We start from the raw sequence: 26,932 nt of genomic DNA on the forward strand, positions 1-26,932 counted from the left end.
GGAATATGATTTTTTTTCTTCTAGATTTGGATATAGAGTCTGGGTCTCCATTCAGTCAGTTCACACACGAGTTCTGGAAGCCCATTTATTTGAAAGAAGCTGGCTAAGGAGATCCCGAAATTGGCATTACGTTAGTATGTGACCTATGCCCCAGATAAGACGTCTGCCAATCTGCCAGCCCTAACCGTGGGGGAGTCAGGCTCTGCACTGTCCCAGTGAGGAATCCCTTGTTTTCTTGAATAAGAGGCTTTGATGGGTCATTCTTGATTAGCTGGATCTCACCCCACTCCCATTACTATATGGTTGCATCTAAGGATCTCGGAAGAGGGGAGCTCGGGGAGGGAAGCGGCCTGGGTTTCCGCGCAGCCCAGTTCTATTTACAGCTTGCATGTGGCGCTTTGGCAGCTGTTGCCACCAGGGAGGCCAAGAGGTTTCCTTGAGGGCTTGTCCAGTCATTTCTGTCACGTGGGTCGGGGCCCTTTGCCTTAAAGGCCCTGGCACAGCCACCGCGGGTTCCGCATCAGCTTCCACACTGCAGAGCCGCAGCCCCTCGGGGTAAGCCAGGGACCGCAGGGAGGAAGGTGGGAAGCATCTTCGGCCACCATGACGGACAGAAGCCCCTTCGAAACCGACATGCTCACCCTGACCCGCTACGTTATGGAAAGGGGGCGGCAGGCCAAAGGCACCGGGGAGCTCACCCAGCTGCTGAACTCCATGCTCACCGCCATCAAGGCCATCTCCTCGGCTGTGCGCAAGGCCGGCCTGGCCCACCTGTGAGTCGGGGCGCATGCGCGGAGCGGACCACTGGGTGCCCTCCGGCAGGTGCCTGGGCTGGAAATCGGGTTTTGCTTGCTTCATGTGCTCCAGAAGGAAGTTGTGTATCAAATTGCATGCTTTGTTAAAGGAGGCTTTAAAGTGTTTCAACAAAGGAATGAAGGACTCTGAGGCCCTGCAGGGAAAAATAGATAAAATCTCTCCAGTTACTACTTACAACAATAACGCAGGCAGGGGCTTGCTGCAGAGCATATTGAATTCTCAGGACTTGTGTCTGCAGAAGGGAATTCTCACAGGCAGCCTGAAACAGCTCTCCACATCATTTGCAGATCTGAGGGTTTGTCATGACCCTCGTGGATAGCCAGGAGCTAGAAATCATTCACAAAATAGAAAACTCCACAGCTCCCCGTCCTTCACCTCTCCTCTCACCATAGAAGGAGTCTTTGCAGGCCATGTTTTCAAATGCCTTCTCTGTCTTTGTCTCCACTTGGCATGCAGGAAGGTGGGGGGTGCTTGGCCTGGGAGGTGACTGAGGGGTTCTCTTCCCTGGGTTCTTGCTAAGGATTTTTCCAAGTGCAGAATGAGGCCAAGTTCATGCTAAGGCTGCTGAGGGTCATGGCCAAATGTCCAATGCAAATCTTTGATGAAAAGAAACCATCTTTTGTTGGGGCTTCGCTTTCTTTGTCATGATTCCAGGAGAGGTCCTCTTAGAAGTTGAGGGACCTGCTTTTTTTGGGGTGAGAGCAAACCCCAAATGAAAAGCTAACAAAGTCTAATTATTTCAAATATTTCTTCTTAATAATGTAGCAATTTTAAGATGAAAAAAGTGTGATAATGTAGTGGCACCCCCCTCTTCCACAAAAAGTCTTAACTGGGCTTCTCCAGAAATCTTCACCATGGCTGATTTTAGGACTGTCAGCAAAAGAGTCTCCACAAAAGAGTTCAATGTAGATTAACTTCCTATTTTTGTGTTGCCCTGTTTTAGTTGGCCACTGGCCAGGAAGAAATCAGCACTCCAGGTGCTGGACACCCCCTTACTAGTTTTTCACAAACAGGTATCCAGTATAGTAGTTTGTAGAAATGTGTAAACAAGGCTTCTGGCCTTGAGCTGGGCTTCACAGAGATGACTACATTTCTAAGATGAGATAAGTTGCCAGTTGGGCTCCATGATAACAGCTGGCAGGGGAGGGAAGAAAGGGGAGGAGAAGATCTCCCCTTCTCAGGGTGCTGTCCTTGAAGGGTTAACTTGCCCAGAACATCGAAAGAAAAAGCTGCTTTTGTGTGAACTTCTGCAGACTGTGAACTTGTGAGTCCCTCCCCTTACATGCTGGGTATAAAATCTGAACTTGGGGTTCAGGGGATTGATTGATTACAGCAAAAGCTGTGCCCTCCAAACCTGGCTGCAGCCAAATAAAACTGTTTCCTGCTATCTTCGGTACCTTGCCTGTCTGTCCCTACAACAATAGCATTATATTACAAGATGTAATTATGATAAGATTATAACAGACTTTATTTATGTAAGGATTTGGGACCCAGTAATAGGACCCTACTTAAAGAAACATTAGGATCCATTTGTTTTCCCCTGTATGTCACTATAACTGCATTATCATCTCATTTGGCAATAATGGCCAACCTCTTCCTCTAAAGGCCTTCTCAAACGTGAGGTCCCCTGTCCTGCTACTGCCAGGTGATGGGCCCTCCTGAAGGACACTGGATAGCACCTTTGTCTCTCCCCCCACACAAGCCCTGCTTGCTATACTCGAGCGATGCCCTCAGTGACACTATTTGTCCACACTAGTGGGGTTCCTCCTCACTGCAGGACTCTGCCGGTCTGAGGCTGCCTTGGCTGAGTTCTTATTTATCTGCTTGCTGGTAGTTTAGTGTCAAGACAAACTGGTTCTAGGAACTGGAGAATCAGGATGATTATTTAACTTGGCTTTTGCTACCATGTGATCACAGGCAATGGTTTTCTCTTGTTGGAACTCAGTTTCTTCATTTGTAAAATGGAGAGGATACTAACTACCCCTAACTCATAGGCTTGTGATAAGGGTTGGTAGGTCCATGTGCTGAAGATTTCTACGGTGCCAGCCCCATAATAAATGCTCCCTAAACACTCCAGCAGGTTGCAAGTGCAGACCTGGAGAAATTTGCCAGCTAGCCTATGTAGCCAATTGACCACTAGGTGGCAGGCGCAGCCCTAGAAAAAGTGTCAGGATTCCAATGATTTTTTTTTTTTTTTTTTTTTTTTTTTGCTGCTGTGAAGGAGGGCCTGGATCCCTACAATGGCAGCATCTCGGGGGACCTAAAGCAGAAACCTTACCCCCTGTTAGAAGAGCAGCCACACTAATGCCTGTAAGACTGGGCCACGTTCCTTCCACTGTCCCACTCAGGGGAACTCAAGCCCCTCATTTCTTTGCTTCCCCTTTGGGAAGACATTTCTAGGCACAGGATCCATCAATGCAATTGATAAGTTATTAGAGGTTATTATTTTTTCCCCTTTATATTTTCTCCTCTCTTTACTATGGAAAGGAGGATGCTGGAGTGCTATCCTAGAAGTCTCTCCTTGACTTTTTGTGCCCACACGGTAGACCATCCCATTTAGAAGTTGTCAGTGAGCTTCAGAGCTAGTTAAAATGTTAAAAGATACTGCCCTGTGGGTTGGAAGGTACTATTCATGCATGACCTAAGTTGAAACAGGACTGGTTGTGAATTCCTTCTTTTTCTGGAAGGAGAGGTTTTGCACAGGGCATGGAGGGAGGGTGCACAGGACAGGTTGAGGGAATTTGCAAAGCACAGGATGGGCAGAGCCTGCTTCTCATCTCTGTCCACACAGGCCTTGGATGCTCCAGCTGTTCATGCCACAACAGCAGCTCAATAGTCCATATTAAACAAGAGGATTGGGCATGTGGTCCCTTTAAATGCCCATGCAAAAATCACCTATTTTGATTGTTGCTGTTATTTCTTTTGCTTGCTTTTGTCTTGAACCAGGAAGTCAGTGTTTCTGGTCAGACTGCCAGCTGCCTTATCATAGCAAACATCCAGTGATGAGTGGCAGGGGGCGGGGCGTGGAAGGGAGAGAGGTTGCCAGTCAGGCAGGAGGGTGGGTGATGCGTTTGTTCCTGGCTTAGGGTAATCAGTGGTTCTCAAATCTGGCTGCCTCTTAGGACCACCTGAGGATTTTTTTCACACATAAATGGAATTAAAGTAAGGATGAGAAGAAACATTGCTTTCTTGCCATCCCTTTTCCATAACTCAGGGAACGTAATTTGAGCATCTCCTCTGTGCTGGGCATGGCGGAAAACCAGACAGCAAGGCACAGTTCTTGTCCCCAGCAAGCATATAATCCAGCATATAATCCCAGGAACAGACTGAGCTGCTGTGGGAGAGATGGCAGGATATGTCATTGTATGGCGGGGACTCGTCAGAGGACCAGAAGGCCTCCTGGAGGGTGTCAGGAGGCTGGGCAGTAGGCATTGCCATGTGGCTTGCACCAGGAGCAGAGGTGAAAGGGCAGAGGCTTGCTGGGGCTGAGGCCATAGGACATTTGAGGCTGGTGGAAGGCCAGCAATCCATGCAGCATGTGACTCACTGCAGTGGTGGGCGGGTGGCCAGACTAAGAACAGCTGCCATCCAAACAGAGAAAAAAAAATGCATTCTAAATTAATTAAACCAATGCTAGATGGTGTTCAGGGCTAAGGAGAGGAAGAAATCAATAAAGATGTTGGGGTTGGAAGTTGCTGGTTTAGCTGGTGGTCAGGGAAAGCCTCACTGAGAAATGAGTTGTGGGTCAAGGCTGGACCTGGGTGACAGCCATGAGGCTCCTGAAGGGCTATGCTAAGGTGAGGGGGGCAGCCAGGCCACTTGTCAGTTGGCCAGGGCAGCTGCATGCCTGGTGGGTTCCAGAGGAGGCTGAGACTGGCTGAAAGGAGACAAGAGGGACAGGAGGCCATGCCAGTGTGGGAACATGTGTGCCTGACTCTCCCATGGGCTCTTGTCTTTGCCTCTGGGTGAGGGGAGTGATGTGCCTGGCATTTCAGAAAGACCTCTTTTGCTTAGAGGGGAGAGGGGAGGAGTGGGGAGAGCTTTGCCTTTTAATACTCTAAAACCAAAGCCCTGAGATAGACTTTCTTTTCTTTTCTTTTTTTGGTGGTGATGGGATGGAATTGTGAGCCTCCTACATGCTAGGCAAGTGCTCTACCACTGAGCTACCCCCAGGGCCCCTAGATAGATTTTTATAGCAGTGATCTTTCTTGTAGTGCTTGGGATAGTCGTGGAGAGGCAAATTAAATTAAGTAAGTCTGTCCCCAGATTTCCTCCTTAGTTCAAGTAGCTACCACAGGGCCATTTTATTTCAACCCAGGAGGAGCTAGTAGAGGATCACCCCGAGTCGTGGAGTTTCGGTGCCGGAAGCCAAGCCCTGACTTCTTGGAGGTTTGGAGTATGGCACTGTGCCTGACTCTGGGGCTCCCCCATCCTCCCCACCCCCTGGTGCTGAGCCTAGGTTGTCTCCCGGGGAGACCCAGGAAACATGACCATATCCCCAAGATGCAAAGGAGGCAAGGCTGAGAGGCGCTGCCACGAGGCGTCGTGTACTCCTGAGTGGGTAGGACCTGAGGCCGCAGAGATTCGAGGAAGTGGGGGCGCGCTGGTTCTGGCTGGGGGGTTCTTTGCTGCCATCCGGGCTCACCCAGTGACCTCAGTCGGCCTCTTGTCCTCTTAGGTACGGCATCGCAGGCAGCGTGAATGTGACTGGAGACGAGGTGAAGAAGCTGGACGTGTTGTCCAACTCCCTGGTGATCAACATGCTCCAGTCGTCCTACAGCACGTGCGTCCTGGTCTCCGAGGAGAATAAGGACGCCATCATCACGCCCAAGGAGAGGCGGGTGTGTCGGACTGGGCACTGGGCCCTGCTGACCAGTAGAAGGCGCCGCTGGGCGGGAGGCTGGGGCTTCTCCCGCCTCTTCAGTTGCAGGGATTTTCTTCCGTTTCTTAGCAATTGTTTAGCAGAATTAAGGTTGCATGTTGCTTTTCTTTTTTCTCTTTCTTTCGTGCTGCTGGATATCGAACCCAGGGCCTCAGGCATGTCAGGCAAGTGCTGTACCACGGAGCCACATCCCCAGCCCTTGGAAATACTAGGCTGCCTGGTGAAATAAGCCTCCGTAATAGGGCTGTGAGATAAATCAGGGTGATTTCCTGATGTGCCTTAGCAGGGGGGTGCCATTGAAGAATACCAGTGACAGCAGGGCACCCTTGGGGACTTGAACTTGTAGAGTACAGTAAAAGACAGGGGTTACATTGGGGGGAAGTTTTCTTCCTTCTGGGAAGCGCGGTACAGTACAGCCTGTGGTTCCTCCTTACCTTGCTTCTCCTCTCTGCCCGCAACCCCACGATTCCTCATAGGGTGATGGTTTCAGCAGAGCTGTTTTGGTGCCTGACAAACTATTAGACTAACCCAGAAAATAAGTCATACAGACCCTGTGCTCTCGCCTTAATGTGATGGTATGGTTGGTTAGCACGGGGCCTGGCTGGAGACGGTCTGGATCACTTAGTTCACATTTATTAGACAGTGAGGTTTTCTCGTGGCCAAAAGTCTCAACCAATGCTCTGCTTCTGTGTAGTAATATAAGATAGATGCTGGGACTATTGGCCCTGGTTTTATACATTAGGCACTGGTAATGAGGGGCTGTTTCTTTATGATGAGCAGGAAGGACAGAATATAGAGCAGATAAGGAAAGCCAAATTTATTAAACACTGCATGCCAGGTATTGTACAGTTATGTGCAACTTTTGCTTTTGTCTCACATAAATTAAGCTCACACCTATTATTTGTAATATTCAATATCAATGAATATAACCTTTGTTTTACTCTCCGGTCTAATCTACCATTGTCTTCCCCAGTTGGCTTGAGCTCCATGGGTCTACACACTAGTTCTGGAAAGTTCTACATACCTGCTGTCCAGGCCAGGAGCACTTGCTGATCTCTGTCTTCCATGTGCCTGTATTTCTTCACTGAATATTCCTCATGAAATATTGTCTCCTTGCCCACTCTATAACCCTGACCCTGCTTAGATTTTCTTTAGAACACTTACCACACCTGTTAGTCAACTTTTTGTCACTGTGACCACAATACATGGCAAGAACAACTTAGAGGAATAGAAGTTTATTTTGGCTCATGGTTTCAGAGGTTCAGTCCAAGGTCAGATGAATCCATTGCTGTGTGTAGAACATTAATGGCAGAAGGGCCTGGTGAAGGAAAGCTGCTCAGTTGATGGTGGCCAGGCAGCGGGGGGGGGGGGGGGGGAGAGAGAGACCAGAGGACAAGATTTGATCCTCAAGGGCACAACCCCAGTAAACGACTACCTCTAGCCACACCCCACCTACCTACAGTTACCACCCAGTAGCCCATTCAAATGATTAATCCATCAAGTGGAATAACCTGCTTATGAGGCTATAGTTCTCATAATCAAATAATTTTACCTCTGAACATTCCTGCATTAGCACATGATCTTTTTGAGGGACACTTTGTGTCCAAACCATAATACCCCCATGAATGTGCGTAAAAAGGTTCTGTTTTCCACTGGAATGTGGGGAACACAGGGCATGAATTGGTGCCTGCTGATGGTCCTGCCCCCAGACCCACCTCCTTGGATGTTTTCAGCAATTATCTCTTGAGTGTGTGAGTAAGTGGGAGAAGCAGGATCACTCCCAGGGAGGCCAGAGGAGTTGCAGGCTTATGAATCGTCCTTGTCTCCTCTCCCTGTGGCTGAACAAGAAAAGAAAAGATAAGGGAAGCTCTCATGAGGCTAGGACACCACTCATTAGAAAGGCAGGGAATCTCATCTGACTGGAGGGAGAAATGACTCCTATTTTATTGGATGTTTTGTGACTGATGTTTAATTAGCCAGAGACCCAAACCTGTCACTAAGGGCTCTCGGTGCTGTGCACCTGGGAGGCCTGCACGACATACCGAGGGCTCTCCTTGTATGGAATGTTGACTGGGGCCACTGTGACGGCAGAGTGGGGGACCCTGGCTCTCAAGACCCCACTCGCTCATTCTATCTTCTGGTCTGTACCTGGGACAGGTGCCCTGTATCCATTTTTATTCTCCTGATGGATCTGGGCCTGTCGACCAGTAAGACAGACCCAGAGGCTATGGGAATGTTGTTCGGAGATTTTTCTGAACTCTTTTGTCAGAAATGATGCCAGATAAACAAAACAGAAAGAGAGACCCGGAAAGTGTGATCCCAGAACTGCCCTTTCTGTGGACGTGAGTGGAGATGGCCCCGGGAAACCAGGCAGCAGGTCGTGTTCCGCTCTTCTCTTGCAAGGGGCAGTTTCAAACCTGGATTCCTGTCACATCATAGCCGCTTCTTAGCCCTGGGGACCCAGATGGGAGGGGAGGGCAAGCTAGGAGCAAGCAAAAAGAGAGCCATTTGGGGTGAGTGGGCTGTCCTGGGCTGTGTGCCCCTTAAATCTGTGTAGGGCAGAGTTGGCATGAGCTGTGGGAGTCACGCAGGTCCCCTCTGTCCTCCACAAGTAATGGCATCTTGGATGAGGATACGCCCATGGCTCTCCATCCCTTTTTGGTGTAGACTCGTCTGCCACACCCAGCCCTGACTTAGAGGCCTGGGACATGCTGATGGGGGGCTCTTCCCTCTGTGATTTAGGGGAAGTACGTCGTCTGCTTTGACCCCCTGGATGGATCTTCCAACATCGACTGCCTGGCCTCCATCGGGACCATATTTGCCATCTATAGAAAGGTGAGTAGATGGCTGACTTCTCCTGCTTCCTCCCTGGGGCGGTTTCCAGAAGGTTCCTGGCTGAGAGCTTTGAGTCTGGAGTCTTAACTTTCATCTCCCCACTAACCAGACACACTGTTGAAGGCACACTGGGATCTCTCTCTGCCTCAGGCTCCTCACATGGCTCTTCTTCTGCCTCCCTCCCAGCATTCCTGGGAGTCACCTTTCTCTGAAGGTCTGGGCGGAACACAAATGTCAGATGTGGTGCATTTGATGGCCTGTTATCCAAATGCCTTGGAAAAGACGTGTTTCAGATTTCAGATTTGTTTTTTTAGATTCTGGAATATTTGCGTTTGTATAAGGAGGTATTTTGGGGATGAGACCCCAATCTGAACACAAAGTTTCCTTCTGCTTCATGTACGCCCTGTACACAGGGCCTCAGTGTAAGCATGCACAGGGCTTTTGTGTACTGTTTTGGTTGAGGCCTGTCACGGGAGTTCAGGTATGGAATTTTCCACACATGATATCTTGTTGGCCCTCAAAATGTTTCACATTTTGGAGGATTTTAGATTTTAGACTTGGATAAGAGATGCTCACCATGTTTGGTTCGAGGTGCACCCTCTTTCTTCTTTGTGCATCCCAACCCTACCATATTAGTTTTCTGTCATTGCCCTGATAATATACCACATATTTAGAGACTTAAAACTTCTCCCATTACTGGTCTCCCAGCTCTGTAGATCAGAAGTTGAGCAGGCTTGGCCGGGTTCTCTGCTTAGGGCCTGGTAAATCCAAAGTCAAGGTGACAGCCAGTCTGACCTTTTACTACGAGGCTGGGGACTAGGGGTGGGGAGTATTTGCTTCCCGACTCCTTTAGGCTATGGAAGGAATTGGGTTCCATTCTGTAGGATGGAGGTCTTCTCCCTCTGCCGGGCGATGGCTGAGGGTCCTTTTGAGCCCCTGGAGGCTGCCTCTGTTCTTTGGCTGGTGACCTCTTTGTTTTCAAAGCCAGCAAAGGTTGGCCAAGGCCTTGTTGCTCTCTGGAACCCGCCCCCCCCCCCCAACCTTCTCCTAGTCTTCCCTGCCTCTAGCCACAGGAAGTTATGTGCTGTTTGGAGGCCATTTCATTAGATTGTGCAAATCAAAATCAGGACAACCCAGGAAAGTCTCCCTATTTTAAACCCATCTTAGATCTGCCAAGTCCTTTTTAGCTACATAGGGCAACATATCTGCAGGTTCTGGGGATTAGGATATCTTTGGGGGCTGCTCTGCCTACCCCATAAACGTAGCAACAGAGAGGACCTCAGAGGTTGGTTTGTGACCCTCCTGCATGACCAAGAACTTCACACCAGACCACGTAATCCATATTGAACACTTGGCGGGGCCTCACTGGGGTTCAGTTCTTGCTGTAGCCGTGAAGGCTGGGCCTTCCTTGTCCCCCCAGGCAGAAGGAGACCACAGGTGCCTTTTAGTGGGTGACCTGCCCTGGAACTGGTTCTAGAGACTGATCTCTCTGGCTGCAAACACTCATTTTCCACTTAACACGTGTGGAGATGCCTCTGCTTTCTGTACCACCAACTTGGCACCAATTACATAATGGTTCTACAGAGTCATTCCCCCTCATCCTCTGGGGACACGTTCTAAGACATCTGGGGATGCCTGTAGTTGGGGGTCGTACCAAACCCTTTCTATACATAACTACAATGAAGTTTACGAGCTAGGTACAGGAAGATATCAACAACAATAATTAATAATAAAATTGAACAATATAACAATGGCAGAGTTATGTCGATGCAGTCTCTTTCTCTTGGGTTGTCTAATTGCTGTGGTGATGTGAGATGACCCCATGCCCATGTGACAAGAAATGAGGTGAATGGCATAAGCATTCTGATATAGGGTCAGGCTACGGCTGACCTTCCATTGGATGCCAGGAGAATGATTACCTGCTTGGGGTGAGCCTGGATCTTGGAGCCGTGATGACATTTTCAGACCACAGCTGACTGTGGGTGACTGAAACCCGTGGAGAAGGGATATTGCTGTCATGAGCTTCCCATGAGTGTCTCTTCCAGATTGCAAGCCCGGGGGAGGGTTAGCTGTGGCCCAGGTCACTGGCCTGATGAGTGGGCTACAGATACTCACATTAGTGTGACCATGTGGGGTCCTGCTGATGCTTGGGACAGAACGGAGGCCCCACCAGCTTGCACAGAACGAGACTGCAGGGGGCTCTGCTTTCCCTGTTGGTCTCTGTCTCTCTCTTTCTTATGCAGAGGGAGAAGGAGACTTTTGCTGGGGGAGACAGGAGGGAGTACACAGGTACTTTGATGTCCGGGAAAGCTGAAGGGTTAAGCCAAACTGAAGTGAGGAGAGAAGATTGTTTCCAAAAATCAAGAAGCGGTGTCATGTCCATGCAATTCTGAAGAAAGACGCTAGTGGTATCTTTGGGTGGCTTTGAACCTCAGTGTCCTTTTTGGCTGACTCGCTGAGGCCCAGGCTGAGCTTGTCTCTGGGGCTCTCAGCCCTGGGCTAGTCCTCACCTCTGCCCGGGAGGCAGGTGCAGATATCATTGCTGCTTTTTGACTGAGGCAAAGTAGGAGCACAGAGAAGGTAATTGGTTTGGCTGAACGCACACCAAATGACGGCACGGGAGTTGAAGTGGCTGACTTCCCTCTGACTCCCTCCTGGAAGTTTGTAATCTCTTCCTAAGGCCAACTGGTCTGAAAATAAAGAGGAATGTTCTTATCACAGTATAGGCTACCAACCCTTGAGTTTAGACGAACTTGAACAGAGATTTCTGCCTTCAAATTTAAATAAAGCACAGGCTTTACAGGCAAGCCCAAATAACCTGGAATTCCCTCTGATATAATATTTCTGAAGAAGAATCAGATGTCAAGCACATTTATGAAAATATGCTGGCATTTTCTGAGACTCAGCACTGAATGTTTATGTCACCAAGAGCCCAGAACACCAATCTGTGTGGGTATAGAACAAAAGGCTGGGTATAGAACATTCTAGTTTACAAGGCTTCTAGGTTCACCTCTACCAGCATATTCTAGCTCCATGGCTTCCTGATGTTGGACGAGTTGTCTAATTGTTCAGGTTTCCCGTCCGTCACCCACTTGCCATCTCAGAGGGCTGGCGAGGCTGTGGAAGAAGGTACTGCACAGAACCAGAGCTCAGCGGTCTTGGTTGTCATTATGGTTTAGAAGCATGGCTCAGGACAGTGCAGAGGGATGTGGCCTTAGCATCCCGGAGGGCTGTCCCTGGCCAAATGTAGACACCTAGGCTTGGAAGTCAGGGAGAAAGCAAGTGGAGAATGCTTTGCGAGATGGCTATTGGCTATCATTTAATAGAGTGGCTCAGCAGGAACTGGGCACCAACCTGGCGGCTCATTTCCTCCGGATACACCTGCTGGAAATTGTTACTCAATCAGGCCTGTTATCCTGCTGCACAGATGATTTCTGCAAAGGATGAAGTTTATTCATGAGGTGGCTGAGCGTGTGGAGACAGGAGGGCAAGTTTCCAATCTGCCTCCCCAGGGAGGGGACTTGGGGATGTTCATGGGTGGAGGGGATTGGAGGTCGGCAGAGAGCAGGTGAGGCAGGTTCTCAGGTTCCCATGTGAGAATGCGCTTCTGTTGTTGCTCTGAGAGATCAGAAGCCTGGATCCCCGGTGGAGGGTGCCCTCAGGTGACAACAAGATGGTACGTTTCGTTTCTCTCTTCTCCAGACCACAGAGGGGGAGCCTTCAGAAAAGGACGCCCTGCAGCCTGGCCGCAACATCGTGGCCGCGGGCTACGCGCTCTACGGCAGCGCCACTCTGGTGGCACTTTCCACGGGGCAAGGTGTGGACCTCTTCATGCTGGACCCCGTGAGTACCAAACACCGAGGCCTCTGTGTGTGGGGACATCGTGGGTCTGTCTTTGAATTCCCTCCCCTGGGAGAATTCCCTGGTCTTTCCCGATCCTTGTTTTTGGGGTCAGGGAGCCTAGTTTGGAGATCCGAGATCACCATGAAGAGCAGTAAGGACCCCTGTGCACGCCAGGCATCCGTGGGGGGTCCTGTAGAATCAGGTGGATCAACTCCCCCGAGGAGCTTCCTTTCTTCTTCTTTTTTTTTGTTATTAATTTATTTCGAGCTGATTCATAAAAACATACAAGTTGTACATGCTTGTGGGGCACCATGTGGTATTTCGTGTCGTGTTGAAATCAGATTGAACACATCTGTTCCCCCAAACATGGATTATTTCTTTATGATGAAAACATTTGAGCTCCTTTTGTCTGGCTTTTCCAAAGGAGTTTATTTTCCAAAAGTGTGTACACCCTCCGGTTCCTGGGACACTGTCCCTGAGGACCAAGTTTCCAGACTGAGTCATGGATTCTTGGACGGCACCATCCAACAGAAGGCTCTGGTGATGGGTGGACTCTGTCACCTGAGCTGCCCAGGACAGGTGCCACCAGCTTCCTGTAACTGCTGACTCTGGAGGCGTGGCCAGGGTGACTGGGAAGTGGGCTTTTTACATTTTATTTCATTCTGTTCATGTCAATAGCCACAGGTGACCAGGGACCACTGCAGTGGGCAACACAGGCTTGGAGGACTCTACTGAAGTGCACGTGCTTCCCCGTGGTGGGAGCGACTGGTAGAATACTCTTCTATCAGGTTCTGTTCTTCTCCACACTTTGCACACTGAGAAAATGCTCAGTGATAGAAGAGGAAGAGGGTAACCTCTGGGCAGATGAACGGTGTCACAGAGCGAGCCTCACTGAGGGAAGAAATAGCTGGATACCGGAAGGAGAGCTTAAAAAATAAGGCTCAGCCTTCACAGCATGTGTACTTAAAAATGCTAAGGAGAAATTTTGCAAACCTATTTCTAAATTGTAAAATGTTTTCTTTAAATTCTGGATGCTTTGCCCGTCACTTATGAACTGCTTTGCCAGATACCACCAGGTCTTGTGGAAAACAAAGCAGTTTTGACTAAAGGCCATTTCAAAGCCTGCAGCATTCGCTCAGGGGAAAGTTCAGCACTTCAGTTTAATTCAGGCTTACAAGTGCTTACTGAGCATCTACTATGTCCCAAGTTCTGTTCCGGGCAGCAGCGATACAGCACTGATCACACAAACACTCCAGCCCTGGTGGAGCTCTCCTGTCAGTGTGTTTGTGTGGAAGGAGGGAGCTGTCACAGTTCTAAACAGAATAGAGTTAGCTAATAGCACAGGGTTTGCAGGGTGGAAGCCCAGTCACCTACATAAATAGACTCATTACACCAGGCCCTTGCTGTGTCAGTTTGTCAATGCCCAAATTTCCCTTTATTTTCAAAGAAGCAGGCAAAGCCTGAGAAATCCTGTGGGACACAAATATGACCGTCAGACAATAACGTTGCCTCTGGAGTAATAGCTGCAGATAGTGCCAGGGAAATGTGGGTAGTCCTGCCAAGCCATTCATGCCCACAGGTGCACATACACGGGAGCCCTGCTCCTATTAGTCTCTCCCACTTCCTAGTGAGGCCCAGGGAGTGAGTGACAGCAGGTGACCTGCCCAGGGTCATGCTGGTGACCCTGGCGTCAGGAGCAGTGCTAAGCCAGACAGAACCTTGAAAAAAGCTGGCTGCAGGCAGAGCAGTCCCCAGGCCTTCTGAAGAGGTTCTGAAGGCCTCTGAGGCACGTTTGCCTCGGGATCTGACTGGGGGCCTCTGCTCTGTGTCTCCAGTCACAACAGAAGGCGCAGCTTGGATAGGGAAGCTTGTCTACGTGTCAGAAGGAGAGACAAACAACACTGTAATCTTTCCCCATCTCTCTTTATTAGCCTGAAACCTTTCGGGTCACATCATCCTGCTAGAAGTGAAACTCGAAAGCAGTTACCATTCTTGCATTATAATCATCCACAATCCGTGGAGCTCATCTGGACATAATCACGCACTTGTGGAATGTAATGTGCTCCAGCACCTCTCCTTTCCTCCTCCTCTACCCTCCCCCTGTTCCCTGTCCTCTCCTGGTCTTCCTTCTATTTATTGATTGATTTTTAAAACGGGTGCTCTATAGATGCACATCAAGGTGGAATTCACTGTGGATTATTCATAAATGCCCATATCATTAACTTGGTCGATTCACTCCACAGGTCCCCCCTTTCCATCCCTCTTCCCAACCCCTCCACCCACTTCCTCTACTCCACGGATCTCCCTTCTCTTTCACGGGCTCCTCCTCAGTCACTTTCTCCCTTATTTTGCTATAGTTTCTGTATATGAGAGAAAACATTCAACCTTTGACTTTCTGATGAGTCTGGCCTATTTCACTTAGCGTGATATTCTCCAGTTCTAGCCATTTACCAGCAAATGCCATCGTTTCATTTTTCTTCATGGCTGAGTAAGATTTCGTTGTGTATTGATACCACAGTTTCTTCATCCATTCACCTGTTGACAGGCACCTGGGCTGGTCCCTTGACTGGGCTACAGTGAACTGCACTGCTATAAATGTTGATGTGCCTGCATCTCCATAGTGTGTTGACTTTTAGTTCTCTAAAAGTGACGTTTAAGCAAAATCCTGGTGTAGGAAGTTTTGGGACTGTGAGGGTGTGAACTTGAAGGAGCTGTGGAGAGTGTCAGCAGTGACTGAGGTAGGAACCTGAGGGGACAGAATTCCCTCCTGGGTCAGCCAGAGCCTGTCTGATGGGGGGGGGCGGTTTGCACGGCTGGCGATTTAATTGTGTTGGAGGACCCAGGTTGCTCAGGCACAGAGGGACAACCGCATTTTAACCAGACTCTCAATTGTGGGGCTAAACTGCACATCAGGGCATTCATTTAGAAATCACCCCGTGTCAGGGTGACAAGGACCTGGTGCCCTGCTGTCAGGAGCTCTCGTATCTCGGTGCCTTTGAGGCCATGTGAGTAATTGGTTGTGGAGAGGCTTCACAAACACATCTGCCCCACACTAGGGAACAACACGGCAGAGACCTGAGAGTCCCCAGCCCCAGGCCCAGGGGCAGAGAAGCAAGTTCACCTCCTGCAGCACTTGCTCTGCTCTTCCCCTGACTAATGAACATCATGGTTTGGAGAAAAAATTATGTCTACTGAGCTCTTTGCAGATAAGCAAGAGAGAAAACAACCCGGCCTCATCAGGTGGCTCAGTGTGGCCTTGTCTCTCTATTCTAGGAATGAAGTCGATGTTCCTTGGACATCCCTAGTCCAGCGGCCAGCTGTGGGCTACATTTCAGCTTTTCACATTCTCAGTCTCAAGATGCACCCAAATGGGCTGGTTTCCAGGCCCTGGTTTTCCTCCTAGCACCTCAGACGTGAGCATTTAAGATGGTATCTCCATCAGGACGATCTCATTCCATAGGGATTGATGGGGGCAGAGCTAGATGGAGCTGCCTGAGGGACGCCCTGCAGATATTGACCCCGGTGGCCACAGGGACCCATGGGGCCATGGGCACCATCTTATTAGTAACTCTGAGGTCTCTTGGAATGTGTGCTTACCTGTTTCTTTATGCTGAGTGAACGCAGTATCTAATGGAAGGAAGGCCTTCTTCAGACAGAAGTGTTTGGGTACTAGGAGCCTTTAATGGTTTCCAAGACAGACTCATGAAGATGAGCAGAACGGATAAAGCACAGGTTATCACCAAGCTGCACCCCTACCTGTGTCTGTAACTTCTGTCTCTTGTTGTTGGTGGCTCAAATCTTCCTGAAAACATTAAACCAGGGATGAGAACTTGGGGGTAAATGCAACGAGACTCCTTGAAAATTAGCTGACGTTAGAGACACCAAGGTAAAGAGAGAAGGCCGGGGGCTGCGTTTCCTTGGAATTGTTTGACCTCTTAGTCTATTACTTCTTGAGCTTCCTGGGCAGGCTCAATCTCCTGGCTGTTCTTTGTAGTACTCATGAAAGCACCACAGGCCAGCTCTAGTGTGCCCACAGCTGACCCCTGGGTCCTCCCAGTAGGCCCGCATCCTCTCCTGCCCCTGATGGTGGTGAGCTGCGCTGTTGTCTTCTGTTTCCTGGTATCTCTCTTCTTCCCTGATGTCTCTTATCACCTCTCTAGGCTCTTGGGGAATTCGTGCTTGTGGACAAGGATGTCAGGATTAAGAAGAAAGGAAAGATTTACAGCCTCAACGAGGGCTATGCCAAGTATTTTGACGCTGCCACCACAGAGTATGTGCAGAAGAAGAAATTCCCTGAGGTGAGTGAGGGAAGCCGAGGCCCCTGGAGCAGGGAGCAGCTGTCCCAATGGAGTCCTGTTTGGATGGGGCTTTGGGGGGCCTTGGTGAAAGAGGTTGGCACCACTGTTAGTGGCTCTGGTCTGTGTGAGTCTGGTGGACTCTGCATTCTTCATAAGCAATCAGTCTCGTTTGTCGATGACATTCTCCTATTGAAGGAACACTCCTCAGTGGAGTCTCTCCAGGAGCAGTTGTTTGTCAAGAAAGCAGGGCCACATTGGCAGTATTTAGAGGTTCAGGCCAGAGTCTCTTTCCAGGCATTCACTTGCTGAGCTACCACCTGTAAGTTCTGGCTATTCAGCTATCTTTGCTTTTAGATGGAATAACTACACTTGAAAGTCGCATTGGCAGGCTGTACTGGCCAAGCTTTGCCTTGAGCCCAAGTCTCAGGCAGCGCTGTGCTCTCCACCTGATCACTGAGCTCTGGATGTCACTGACGACGACCAGCTGGACAGTCCATTAAGGACATCTATGGTACAGCTGTGTGCTGGAATCAAGGAACGCCCAGGCCAGGTGTGAGGCGGAGCCCAGGTTGGAAGCAGAGTGATGCCCATCTGTGGGTGGGTCCTTCCTTGCCAATCCTTGGGGGTGGGGTGGAAAAGCAACGATGTGACATGTAGGCCTGGCGTCCCAGGAGGCAGATGGAATCCAAGGACAAGAGCCCAGACTTCATGGTAGCAGGTGGCACTCTTTCAAGGATGCCTGTGCTGACTCAGGTGGAGGCTTTGGGAGTTTTCTTTCTCTCTCTTTTTAATTAAGTAAGCATAATTCCCATAGGTGCAGTCTCCTGTTCTGCTCCTTTGTAGGATGTTGTTACCTTACCCAAACCTGTCAGACGCCTCGAAGCAAAAGGAACAAGCTAGGACCTGTGAGGGTTGGTGAAGTCTCAGTGCTTCCACCTGGAGCCCAGTCTTGAAGATGGCTTCACAGTGGTTCCACTTGTAGGCTAAAAACTGTCCCCTCGGGAACACGTGGAAGAAGAGATCTATTTTACCAATAAACCAATGCAACTTCTGCACAAAATGAATGTTTAGGAGGATAAGTCGCAAGCCAGGGGACATTACTTACTGCTAATGTGACTACTGGTGGGTGCATAGTCTCGCTACGTGGTGATGCTTTATAACTCAATAGGGAGTCCCCAGCCAGGAACCCAGGCAATAACCACACAAGTCACAGAGGAAGTGCATGTGACTGGTCAGCGTGAAGGGGGCTGGTGGAGAAAGAAATGCAAGTTAAAACAGCACTGCTACCTCATGTCCGCACACGAGAACGGCAAAGATTGGAATATTGCGTAGCACAGCGTTCGGGTGTGAGAAGAAAAGCCTCTTATAAATGGTTAGAGAAAGCAGGAGGTGGCAGGCTTCTCAAATGGCCGTCTCGCCATATGGTTTCAAATATTAAATATTCCTATCTTCTGACTCAGCAGTCTATCCCGAATTCCCCTTGGAATTTATCCTAAGGAGATCATCGGTCAAAGAAATAAAAAAAAGGATAAGTGTACAAAGATATGTCATCACTGCATTGTTTATGATGTCAATGAAGGAACACTGAAGCATCCTTTGGTAAGGGCTGGTTAAGGTATCATGGATGTTCACACAGTGAAATACTGTGCTACGCACCTGGTCTTCATTATACAGTGAATCCAGAGCCAGGGATGGAGCCTCGGTATAAAGAGCATGCTTAACTGCACAAGGTGTGCTGAACTCCACTCCTGGTTCCAGACAACCCCAGCAACAAAGCCAAGCCCATCTTCATTTATTGATGGTGGAACGTGCCTACAAAATGTTGAGTGAAATGTGTGGGTTACAGAACTCACTGTGATCTTACAGCATCTATGTTTATGTATTTATACACACACATGTGTATGTGTGTGAGTATGTCCGTAGTCTTCAGAGATGAGCCAACTTGCTAATAGTGGTTTTGGACACACAGAGGGTAGTTTACTTTCTTTGTGTGGTCTGACTGTGCTACGTGCAGTGATCATGTGTTATTTTGATCATTCCGTTTTGCAAAAGAAGTCTCCTTTCTCTTTTCACCTTGTTCTCATCTCCAGTTTCCTTAACGCACGAATTTCCATGGACTTGAGAATAAAGGTGGATCCTCCTGGTTCAGGATTCCCCAGGGAGATTTTCCCAGCTCTGCACATAGTCCATTATCCCAGTAGAAAGGGTCCTGGGGGATTTGGGTTCCAGCCTTTTCTAGAAACAAATTGTGCCAATAAGAACTCTTCTGTAAAGTTGGAGTCCCTAGGAGATACTTAAAATAACCAAATTAAACTTTCTGCTCTTTCAACAATTTTTCTCTTGTATCCTTTCTCACAGCCCAGCCTAAATATTTTGACAAGGCTAGAAGGACACTCAAGTTCTAGAATGAAGTTGCACTTTGCAGCTTTACATAGCAGAGAAGGTGCCTTAAGCAGATCAGCATCTGCAGAGTTTTCCAAGAGATGCCAAGGAATAATCAGAGTCTAGCAGGCCAGCATTCTTCAAACTTTCAACTGTGATCACTCTTAAGAAATGTATTATACATCTAGAACACGTATACACATGTAAATGCACACACGCGTGCATATACACACACACAAAAACAACTCAATCAAGTTAAGTTTCCTGTTTCTCTATGACTCCTAAATACCTATTCTATTCTATTCATTCCTTTATTGCATTTATTCTATTTCCATTCTATTCTGTTCCAGTTCAACCTATTCCCTTTGTATAGGTTCCATTTTATTAGTGGATTTCCATCCAGTGTGAATAAGTGTTACCTTAGTGTCTTAGACATTCCACCAGATCTTAAAATTAATCTAGATATTCTGAGCAGAAGCAGTAAACTAAAACAATGGGCCATATATTCCTTGGGTACAGAAGAGATTAGCTGGAACGGATGGTGTGGCTGACATGTGCATGTGATCAGTATACTGAATAGGGGGCTCTTGTGTAGTGACAATCTAAAAAGCAGGTTGCTTTAATCTCCTTTTCCTTCTTAAAAATCTGTCTGCATGGAGTAACTCCAGGTTGCCAAATGAAAGCCCTCCCCACCACCCCGGACTCTCTGGTCACTCTTAGAAAACAGGAAGTCTGGTCATCACTTAAGTTGTAAAAATATTAGCCTATAAGCCTAATATATGAATCAATATGTTGGTATTAATTTAAGCATTTTGCCAGTCTTATTAATAAAAGAAATTCTAAACAACAAAGCAAGTTAGCTAATTCCCTAACATAAATTAAGGCTCTAAAATTCTCTGGTTGTCACTCAACATGGAGTTGTAGGTTTAATATAAATCTGGCTCTAACATAGGAATTGTTTTTTCTGTAGATTTTGGTTTCACTTGTTTTAAAAGTTCCACAGACCTATGACCACAGATCAGTTGGATCTGACCCTGAAGGACCCGGCAGGCTAGCATCAGGAAACTTGTACGAATGCTTACTAATTCCCAAGGGCAACGCCTGAGAGTCCTGGGAGAGGTTTTTCTTATCAATGCAAAGCCAGTTTTGACCGAGGGCCTAGAAGCTCTGTGAAGGCCCAATTCTGACTCTGATAAGAAGAGATTCGATGGAAGCCCAGAAATACATCCTTGGATCTGAGAAGCTCCATCTATAGATACAAGAAGAAATTCTGGCGTTAGATAAACAGGGGATGTTCTTGATACAGTGCTGGGATCCCCTAAGACTGTGGACAGAGGGCAGGGCAGTAAGGAGGGCTGTGTACCCAGGAAGCCCCGTGTGGCACTGCAACTGGTTGGAAGCCAAGGCATCTGAAGGGAACAGAAGTCAGGTGTGTGGGCTCTGGAGGCAGACCTGGGGCTTCAGATCCCGACTCTGATGCTGAAGCTCTCGAATCTCATAATTGACATCAGTGATATCCAGAACACCTTTCTGCAATGAGAGAAACATCCTGTATCCATGTTGTCCACTATAATGGCCACTGGCCACATGTGGGCTTGGAATGTGGTTCATCTGACTGAAGAACCAAAATTTAATCTTTCTTAATTTTCATTATTTGAAATTTAAAATTAAGCTGGGCACAGTGGTACATGCTTCTAATCCCATGGCTAGGGAGGATCCCAAGTTCAAAGCTAGTCTCAGGAATTTAGTGAGGCCTTAAGCAACTTAGCAAAACTGGGTCTCAAAATAAAGAATAAAAAGGATTAGGGATGTAGCTCAGTGACTAAGCACCTTGAGTTCAATTCCTGGTACCAAAAATAAATAAAAATAAATAAATAAACAAACAAACAAATAAATAAATAAAAACATTAAAAGTCCACATGAGGCCTGCATCTACTGTACTGCATGGTGTAAATCTAGAAGGCGGCATATGAAAACATGGCCCTGTGGTCTGGCCTGGTGTAGTTGCTGATCTGGAGGCAGTCCTGTTGTTTAGACCCTTTCTTCCTAATGAAGGACAGGAAGTAACTGAGTGTCCAGACCACAGGGGTCCAGTGAGTGGGGGTGGGGAGGAGCCCTGAGTCACACAGCACGGGAGAGGTAAATGCTGTAATTATTCCAGAGTCTGCGCTGTGCTCAGAAAAAGAGGAGATGCTTGATGGAACAGTGTAGTGTGGTCACAGTGGAACTCTGTTTGCAGAAAAAGGATGATGGAAATAACTTAGGGAAAGAGAAACAGAAGCTGCCATGTGGCTGCTATCTCCAAGCTTCACCAGGATCTTCCTTTTCTGTGCACCTGTCTCCAGGCTGCGAAGCGATGGATCCTGGCAGCTCCTAACTCAAAGGATTAATGTAGGCATTCAGTGAGAAACATCCGCAGGAAATTCCTGACTGCGGTTCCCTTTCTGTTTTCTAGTGCAGCCTTGACCCAGGACTCACTCTGGCTTGTGTTCACGTCTTTAAAGTCTGTACGTCTTTGACAAGTACTTGTTTTGAAGGCAGCTTGGCATCACTCACCATTACTACCCTGCTGAGTTGATCCCCAGCTTTGCTGGGGTGCACAAGGTGTGAGGCTGCCCTGGGCACCTCACTGGAGAATTGGCTGCCCCATGACACTGCCAGAGACTCCTTAGATCAAAGAAATCGTAGGTGGAGTCTGGATGGGAAGAAATAAATCCACTCAAAGGAAGGATTTAATCACATGCCATGCTTTGCTGTTGTGTGCTTCTTTGAGAAAAATCATGATCTTTGACTTACTTCTCTCTGCATGAACGTTCCTTTCATGACATGTCAATAATGAAACTGAGGTTTACAAATACATTGTTAGATGGTATCTTTAAACAGTTTCTAGAGGTGTTTAAGATTTGTCCAGTGGAGAAAGACTGCTTGCAGGAAGTACAGAAGTTATCATTGCCATGGTTCAAGGAGATCTGGTTCTTGGAAACCGGAAGTACCGTGAACTATAGGGAGTCAACAACCACACAGCAGTTGTTGGAAATCCAGTTGTCCTTCAGCATCTGTTTGATTCCAGGACCCGCCTCAGATACCAAAATCCTTGGATGCTCAAGTCCCTTGTATTAAACAGCATGGTATTTGCATTAACCTATGCACATCCTCCATATAGTTTACATAATCTCTAGATTACTTATGATAGCTAATATAATGTAAATGCTATGTAAATAGTTATTATGCTGTTATTGTTTAGGGAATAATGCCAAGAAAAAAGTCCATCTATGTTCAGTACAGATGCAATTAAAAAAATGTTTTCCACCTGAAGTAAGTGCAACCTGTTGGTGGGGAATTGGGAATGAATAGGGCTGATGGTGCTCCTGCAGGTTAGCTGTTCAGTTAAGATTGCTGCAGGACACTTACTTTAAGTAGTCCTACATTTAATGGGTTCAATCATTGGCCGAGGTTTGCAGGGCTCTCCATGACTGAAGTGCTCAGTCTCCCTAAGTCCTCTGTCCCTAAGCTAAGGGAAGGGTGGCCGAGCTGTGCCAGCAGGACTCAGGGCCTGGGAGTGAGGCAGGCTAGTTGCTAAACCCTCTGGATCTTGTTTCTTTCTGCCTTCCAGGATGGCAGTGCTCCCTATGGGGCCAGGTATGTGGGCTCCATGGTGGCCGATGTACACCGAACCCTGGTCTATGGAGGGATCTTCTTGTACCCAGCCAACCAGAAGAGCCCCAAGGGCAAGGTAACTCTCCTGTGTGCTGTCAGTGAACTGCTAGGGCTTGGTGCTGCTCCTGGGCTTCTGTGTCTCAGCCTGCCTCTGGGTCATTTGCCGTGAGTCCCCTGTGTTCATCTCCCACTTTCTACAGGCCGGGTCTCATTTCTAGTGGCAGTGCCAGATGACTTGGCGATTGTTGACCCCTTAAAGAATCTAGTGAACCCCATCAACCTGCTTCCCAGAAAAAGTACACATAATCACACACTTCACATTCACTTTTGGGGGGTTCACAGATGCCCTGAAGTCTACCCAAGAAACTTTTAGAGAGCTCCCAGGCTTCAGAATAAAAATTTTGGCTCAAACTCACTCAGTATCTCTAGGAGGGTAGCTGGAATTTTATGATACAATCTTGAAAATACGTTCCCCAGTGAGAATCATATCTGATGGTCCAAATTTATCTATAATAGAACCTTCTGTGGAAATGGTTCTGAATTTTAGCAAGTCACAGAAATCACCAGGAACTGGTCAATCACATGAAGACGCACATTTCCCTCTGTCACACAAACAGCTGGCCACACACCTGTGTGCCATTCCGATTGGCTGTTGAGGTTGGAGTTAGTGGAATGCCAGACTCAAAGCCATTGTAAGAAATCCAGCGTAGCACGTGAGACTGAGATTTTAATGTGCAGGTCGGTGTGTTGGGCATTTTTCTTTGTGAGAGTGTTTAGTGTTTAGCTGAACTCAGAGGCACAGAGAAGTCTGCACGAGAGGTGCCCAAGGACAGAGAAGTGCAGTGGAGAGGAAGCGAGACCAAGCAGCAGATATGGAAATTCTGAAACGCAGCCACTCTTGCCACATATTCAGATCCAGGAGGGAAAGCATGAAGAGTTATTACTACTGGTTATTAAAATGATTCTACATGAGTCAGAAAATACCCACGCAGAATTACACGAAGGAGTCCTGTGAGCACGTGTCATCCCCCGTGTTTACCTATACCCGTTGCCCTAGGACCATTGCCATACTGGAGGGACCATTGGTTCTTTTTTTTTTAAAATAAATTATTTTAGTTGTAGATGGACACAGTGATTTTATTTTTATGTGGCGTTGAAGATCGAACCCAGGGCCTCACCTGTGCTAGGCAGGCATTCACCACTGAGCCACAACCCCCTGACATTCCATTGATTCTTTTTTTTTAGTACCAGGGATTGAACTCAGGGGCACTTGACCACTGAGCCACATCCCCAGCCCTGTTTTGTATTTTTATTTAGAGAGAGGGTCTCACTGAGTTGCTTATCACCTTGCTTTTGCTGAGGCTGGCTTTGAACTCGTGATCCTCCTGCCTCAGCCTTCAGAGAGCTGCTGGGATTACAGGTGCATGCCACCACACCCAGCCCTACCATTGGTTCTTTTTTAAAAAAAAAAAAAAATTTGTTTTAGTTGTCAATGGATTTTTTACTTTATTTGTTTATTCATATGCGGTGCTGAGGATCGAACCCAGGGCCTCACACATGCTAGGCAAGCGCTCTTCCACTGAGCCACAACCCCAGTCCCCACCATTGGTTCTTGATCTCCCTGTCTCATCTTTCTGAGATCTTCATGTTTCTCTCAGATCACGTCCATGTGTGTGCACATGCATGCACATGTGTTTCTTTCATGTGTGCTTGTTTCTGTGTAGCCATGTAGATTTTAATTGCTGAAAACAAGTAGACTGTGTGGCCCACAGGTCAACGTACCATGAAGTCCTGGGCATTTCTTGCTCTTAAGACTGGTCAACTACAACAGGGGCATCTGAGGACAGGGCAAAATTAACTTGGCTCCCAGACAAGTACATTACGTGCCAATGCTGGGCCTTTATTTATTTATTTTTAAGTATGTGACTCAACAGGCGAGTTGAAAGTCTGAGACTTTCTTGTCTGACACCCCAAATTTCCCCTGCCCTCAAGTCCCCAGGGCAAAGGAAAGGGGAGGAAAAAGCCAAGCTCTGCAAGCCACCAAGGTAAGAGTGTCCCTGCACAGACTGTCTGTGAGACAACATGGCCTCCAGTGTCCCTGATTAGGAACAAAACTGGCCCAACTGGGTGCACCCACCTGCACCAGGGCTTCTCCAGGTCAGTGCCCTCTACTCTAAGGGCAGAGGCCTAAGGTAAGGGCACTGTTTGACCAAGATGGCAGCAAATGCCCTCTGAAGTCTTAACCTTCTGTCTCTTGAATGCTTGGCCCTCCAGTCCTGACTAAAATACTTTGTTTCTCTCCTTTGAAGTAGTAATGATAATGATAGTGATAATAATAATAGCAATAATGATCAGCACAAGACATATTTCTTAAAGTGTTTTTTTTTTCTTTGAAGAAAAGAATGAAGAAGAAAAAAGCTACAGAGAGCCAGGTCAACATTTTGCAAGCTGATTACAGAAATGAACTTTTTCTTCTTTTTTGTAAATTACATATTTTGCATCAATGAGGAGAAGGAAGGAGAAGATATTAGGACACTGAGTGGGGGCATGGTAGCAGGGCTTCCAGCTAGAACGTCACCCGGAATCTAATGCAGAGTGTGTGTGTGTGTGTGTGTGTGTGTGTGTGTGTGTGTGTCTGTCTAGTGGTGGTTAGGGGTCACAACAGAATCACAGAAATGGAACAAAAGAGGACATTTGATCCAACCTCAATCAATTCAATTCCCCATCTATTTATGGGACACAGGGTAGGAACCAGCTAATTTTCAGGATGCCTGTGGACAGAGTAGAAGGCACACCTTCCTCCAAATAAGTTCAGCCCCAGGTTCCTGTGCAGAACTTAGCAAGCAGGGTGCAGGCTGATTTTAACCCCCAGTTCTGTCCCCAGCTGGGAACCATCATGCAGGACAGCCAGTAGCCTGCTTGGGCACTTTCTGTGCATCAGGCACTGCTGGGAATGGAGATGCCACAATGACCAGCCATGGCAGAGGCCATCCTTGCCCTCAGGGTGGGCAGTGTGGGGAGCAGTCGGGTTCAGCACACCTCGTTGTGATGAGGGTGGTGCAGGGTGCTATCAGAGCGTGAGCAACAGAATTTCCCTTAGTTCAGGGTCCAAAAGAAAAGACTGTGTGATCTCCAGTAGGCTGTCCATCTAATCTACACTCCAGATGCAGAGTTCCTGCAGTACCGCCCCAGCCACTGTGATCTTCTGCAGAGAGGCCACCTTGCACTTTCAAGTGACCTTAAAATTCACCCAAGCTTGACATCTTACCAGCTATAAGTCCTCCCATGGAGAGACTTCTAACTACATGCGCACAATCAGTTTGCCACCGAGAGCAAGAAGTGGGCCCTAAATCTTATATCTCCAAATCAAGAGACAAGTCTCTTATAGGCACCAAGGTCACCAGATAGGTGGATACCCGGGTCAGCCACCTGGCCAGAGGTGAGCTACATAGAAGCTCATTGGTTCGAATTCCTCCTTAAGATTCAGGGATGTGACTTGGGATGTCTGGCTGCTTACAAAGCTTGTCTAACTTGTCTGTTTCTCCATAGCTCCGGCTCTTATATGAGTGCAATCCCGTGGCCTATATCATCGAGCAGGCAGGAGGTGTGGCCACCACAGGCACCCAGCCTGTACTGGACGTGAAGCCTGAGAGTATCCACCAACGAGTCCCCCTCATTTTGGGATCCCCAGATGATGTGCAGGAATATCTCACCTGTGTACAGAAAAACCAGGCAGGCAGGTAGTGAATCTGGCCTCACGAGCCCTCTTTTATGTGTCCTGTATCTTGCACTGAGGACCCTGTGAGTGATTCTTGGAGATGGTGGTGATGAGAAAGAGGCAAACCCGCAAGTCACATTCAGAAGAGCCACAGCCCGTTGCTAAAGGCAGAAGTCCCAGGGCATTCTGTGGTTCATAGAAAGGGCTGAAAATAAAAACTGACCTGTGAAAGGAATGACCTTGGACTTGTCTTCTGTCATGAACAATAACAAACAGGGGTGTAATTTAAAGTCCATCAACCCAAGTAGCCAGCAGCCATTTCTGGAGGGTAAAAACTACACAGATGAGTTAAGAATTTGTCTTGGAATGGCTGTAGCTCAGTGGTCAAGCATGTGCTTAGCATGTGGAAGTCCCTGGGTTCAATCCCGGGCACCACCCCTCACATATGCACAACACAATTTGTCTGGATTGGCTTGAAACTTACACATAGTGTCTTCTCCT

The 26,932-nt window shown here is 47.9% G+C and overlaps 1 protein-coding gene across 1 annotated transcript; it reads left to right on the forward strand.

Moving 5' to 3' along the window:
• Positions 1-430: 430 nt before the first annotated feature.
• FBP2 (fructose-bisphosphatase 2) lies at positions 431-26,666 on the forward strand. The gene is made up of 7 exons (XM_081262736.1): positions 431-773; positions 5,495-5,657; positions 8,441-8,533; positions 12,236-12,376; positions 16,537-16,674; positions 22,670-22,789; positions 26,263-26,666. Exons 1-7 carry the CDS (start codon positions 604-606, stop codon positions 26,455-26,457), a joined length of 1,020 nt encoding a protein of 339 aa, XP_081118862.1. The 5' UTR covers positions 431-603; the 3' UTR covers positions 26,458-26,666.
• The last annotated feature ends 266 nt before the right edge of the window (positions 26,667-26,932 follow it).

The sequence above is a fragment of the Spermophilus citellus genome (assembly GCF_964194105.1).
Source record: "Spermophilus citellus genome assembly, chromosome: 12".
Taxonomy (NCBI): Eukaryota; Metazoa; Chordata; class Mammalia; order Rodentia; family Sciuridae; genus Spermophilus; species Spermophilus citellus.

Bases quoted from the DNA above. Each gene is read 5' to 3' on its own strand.
- FBP2 (XM_081262736.1), top strand. From the start codon at position 604: ATGACGGACAGAAGCCCCTTCGAAACCGACATGCTCACCCTGACCCGC. The intron at 8,534-12,235 runs GTGAGTAGATGG...TCTCTTCTCCAG, and splicing joins TATTTGCCATCTATAGAAAG to ACCACAGAGGGGGAGCCTTC. The intron at 16,675-22,669 runs GTGAGTGAGGGA...TCTGCCTTCCAG, and splicing joins AGAAGAAGAAATTCCCTGAG to GATGGCAGTGCTCCCTATGG.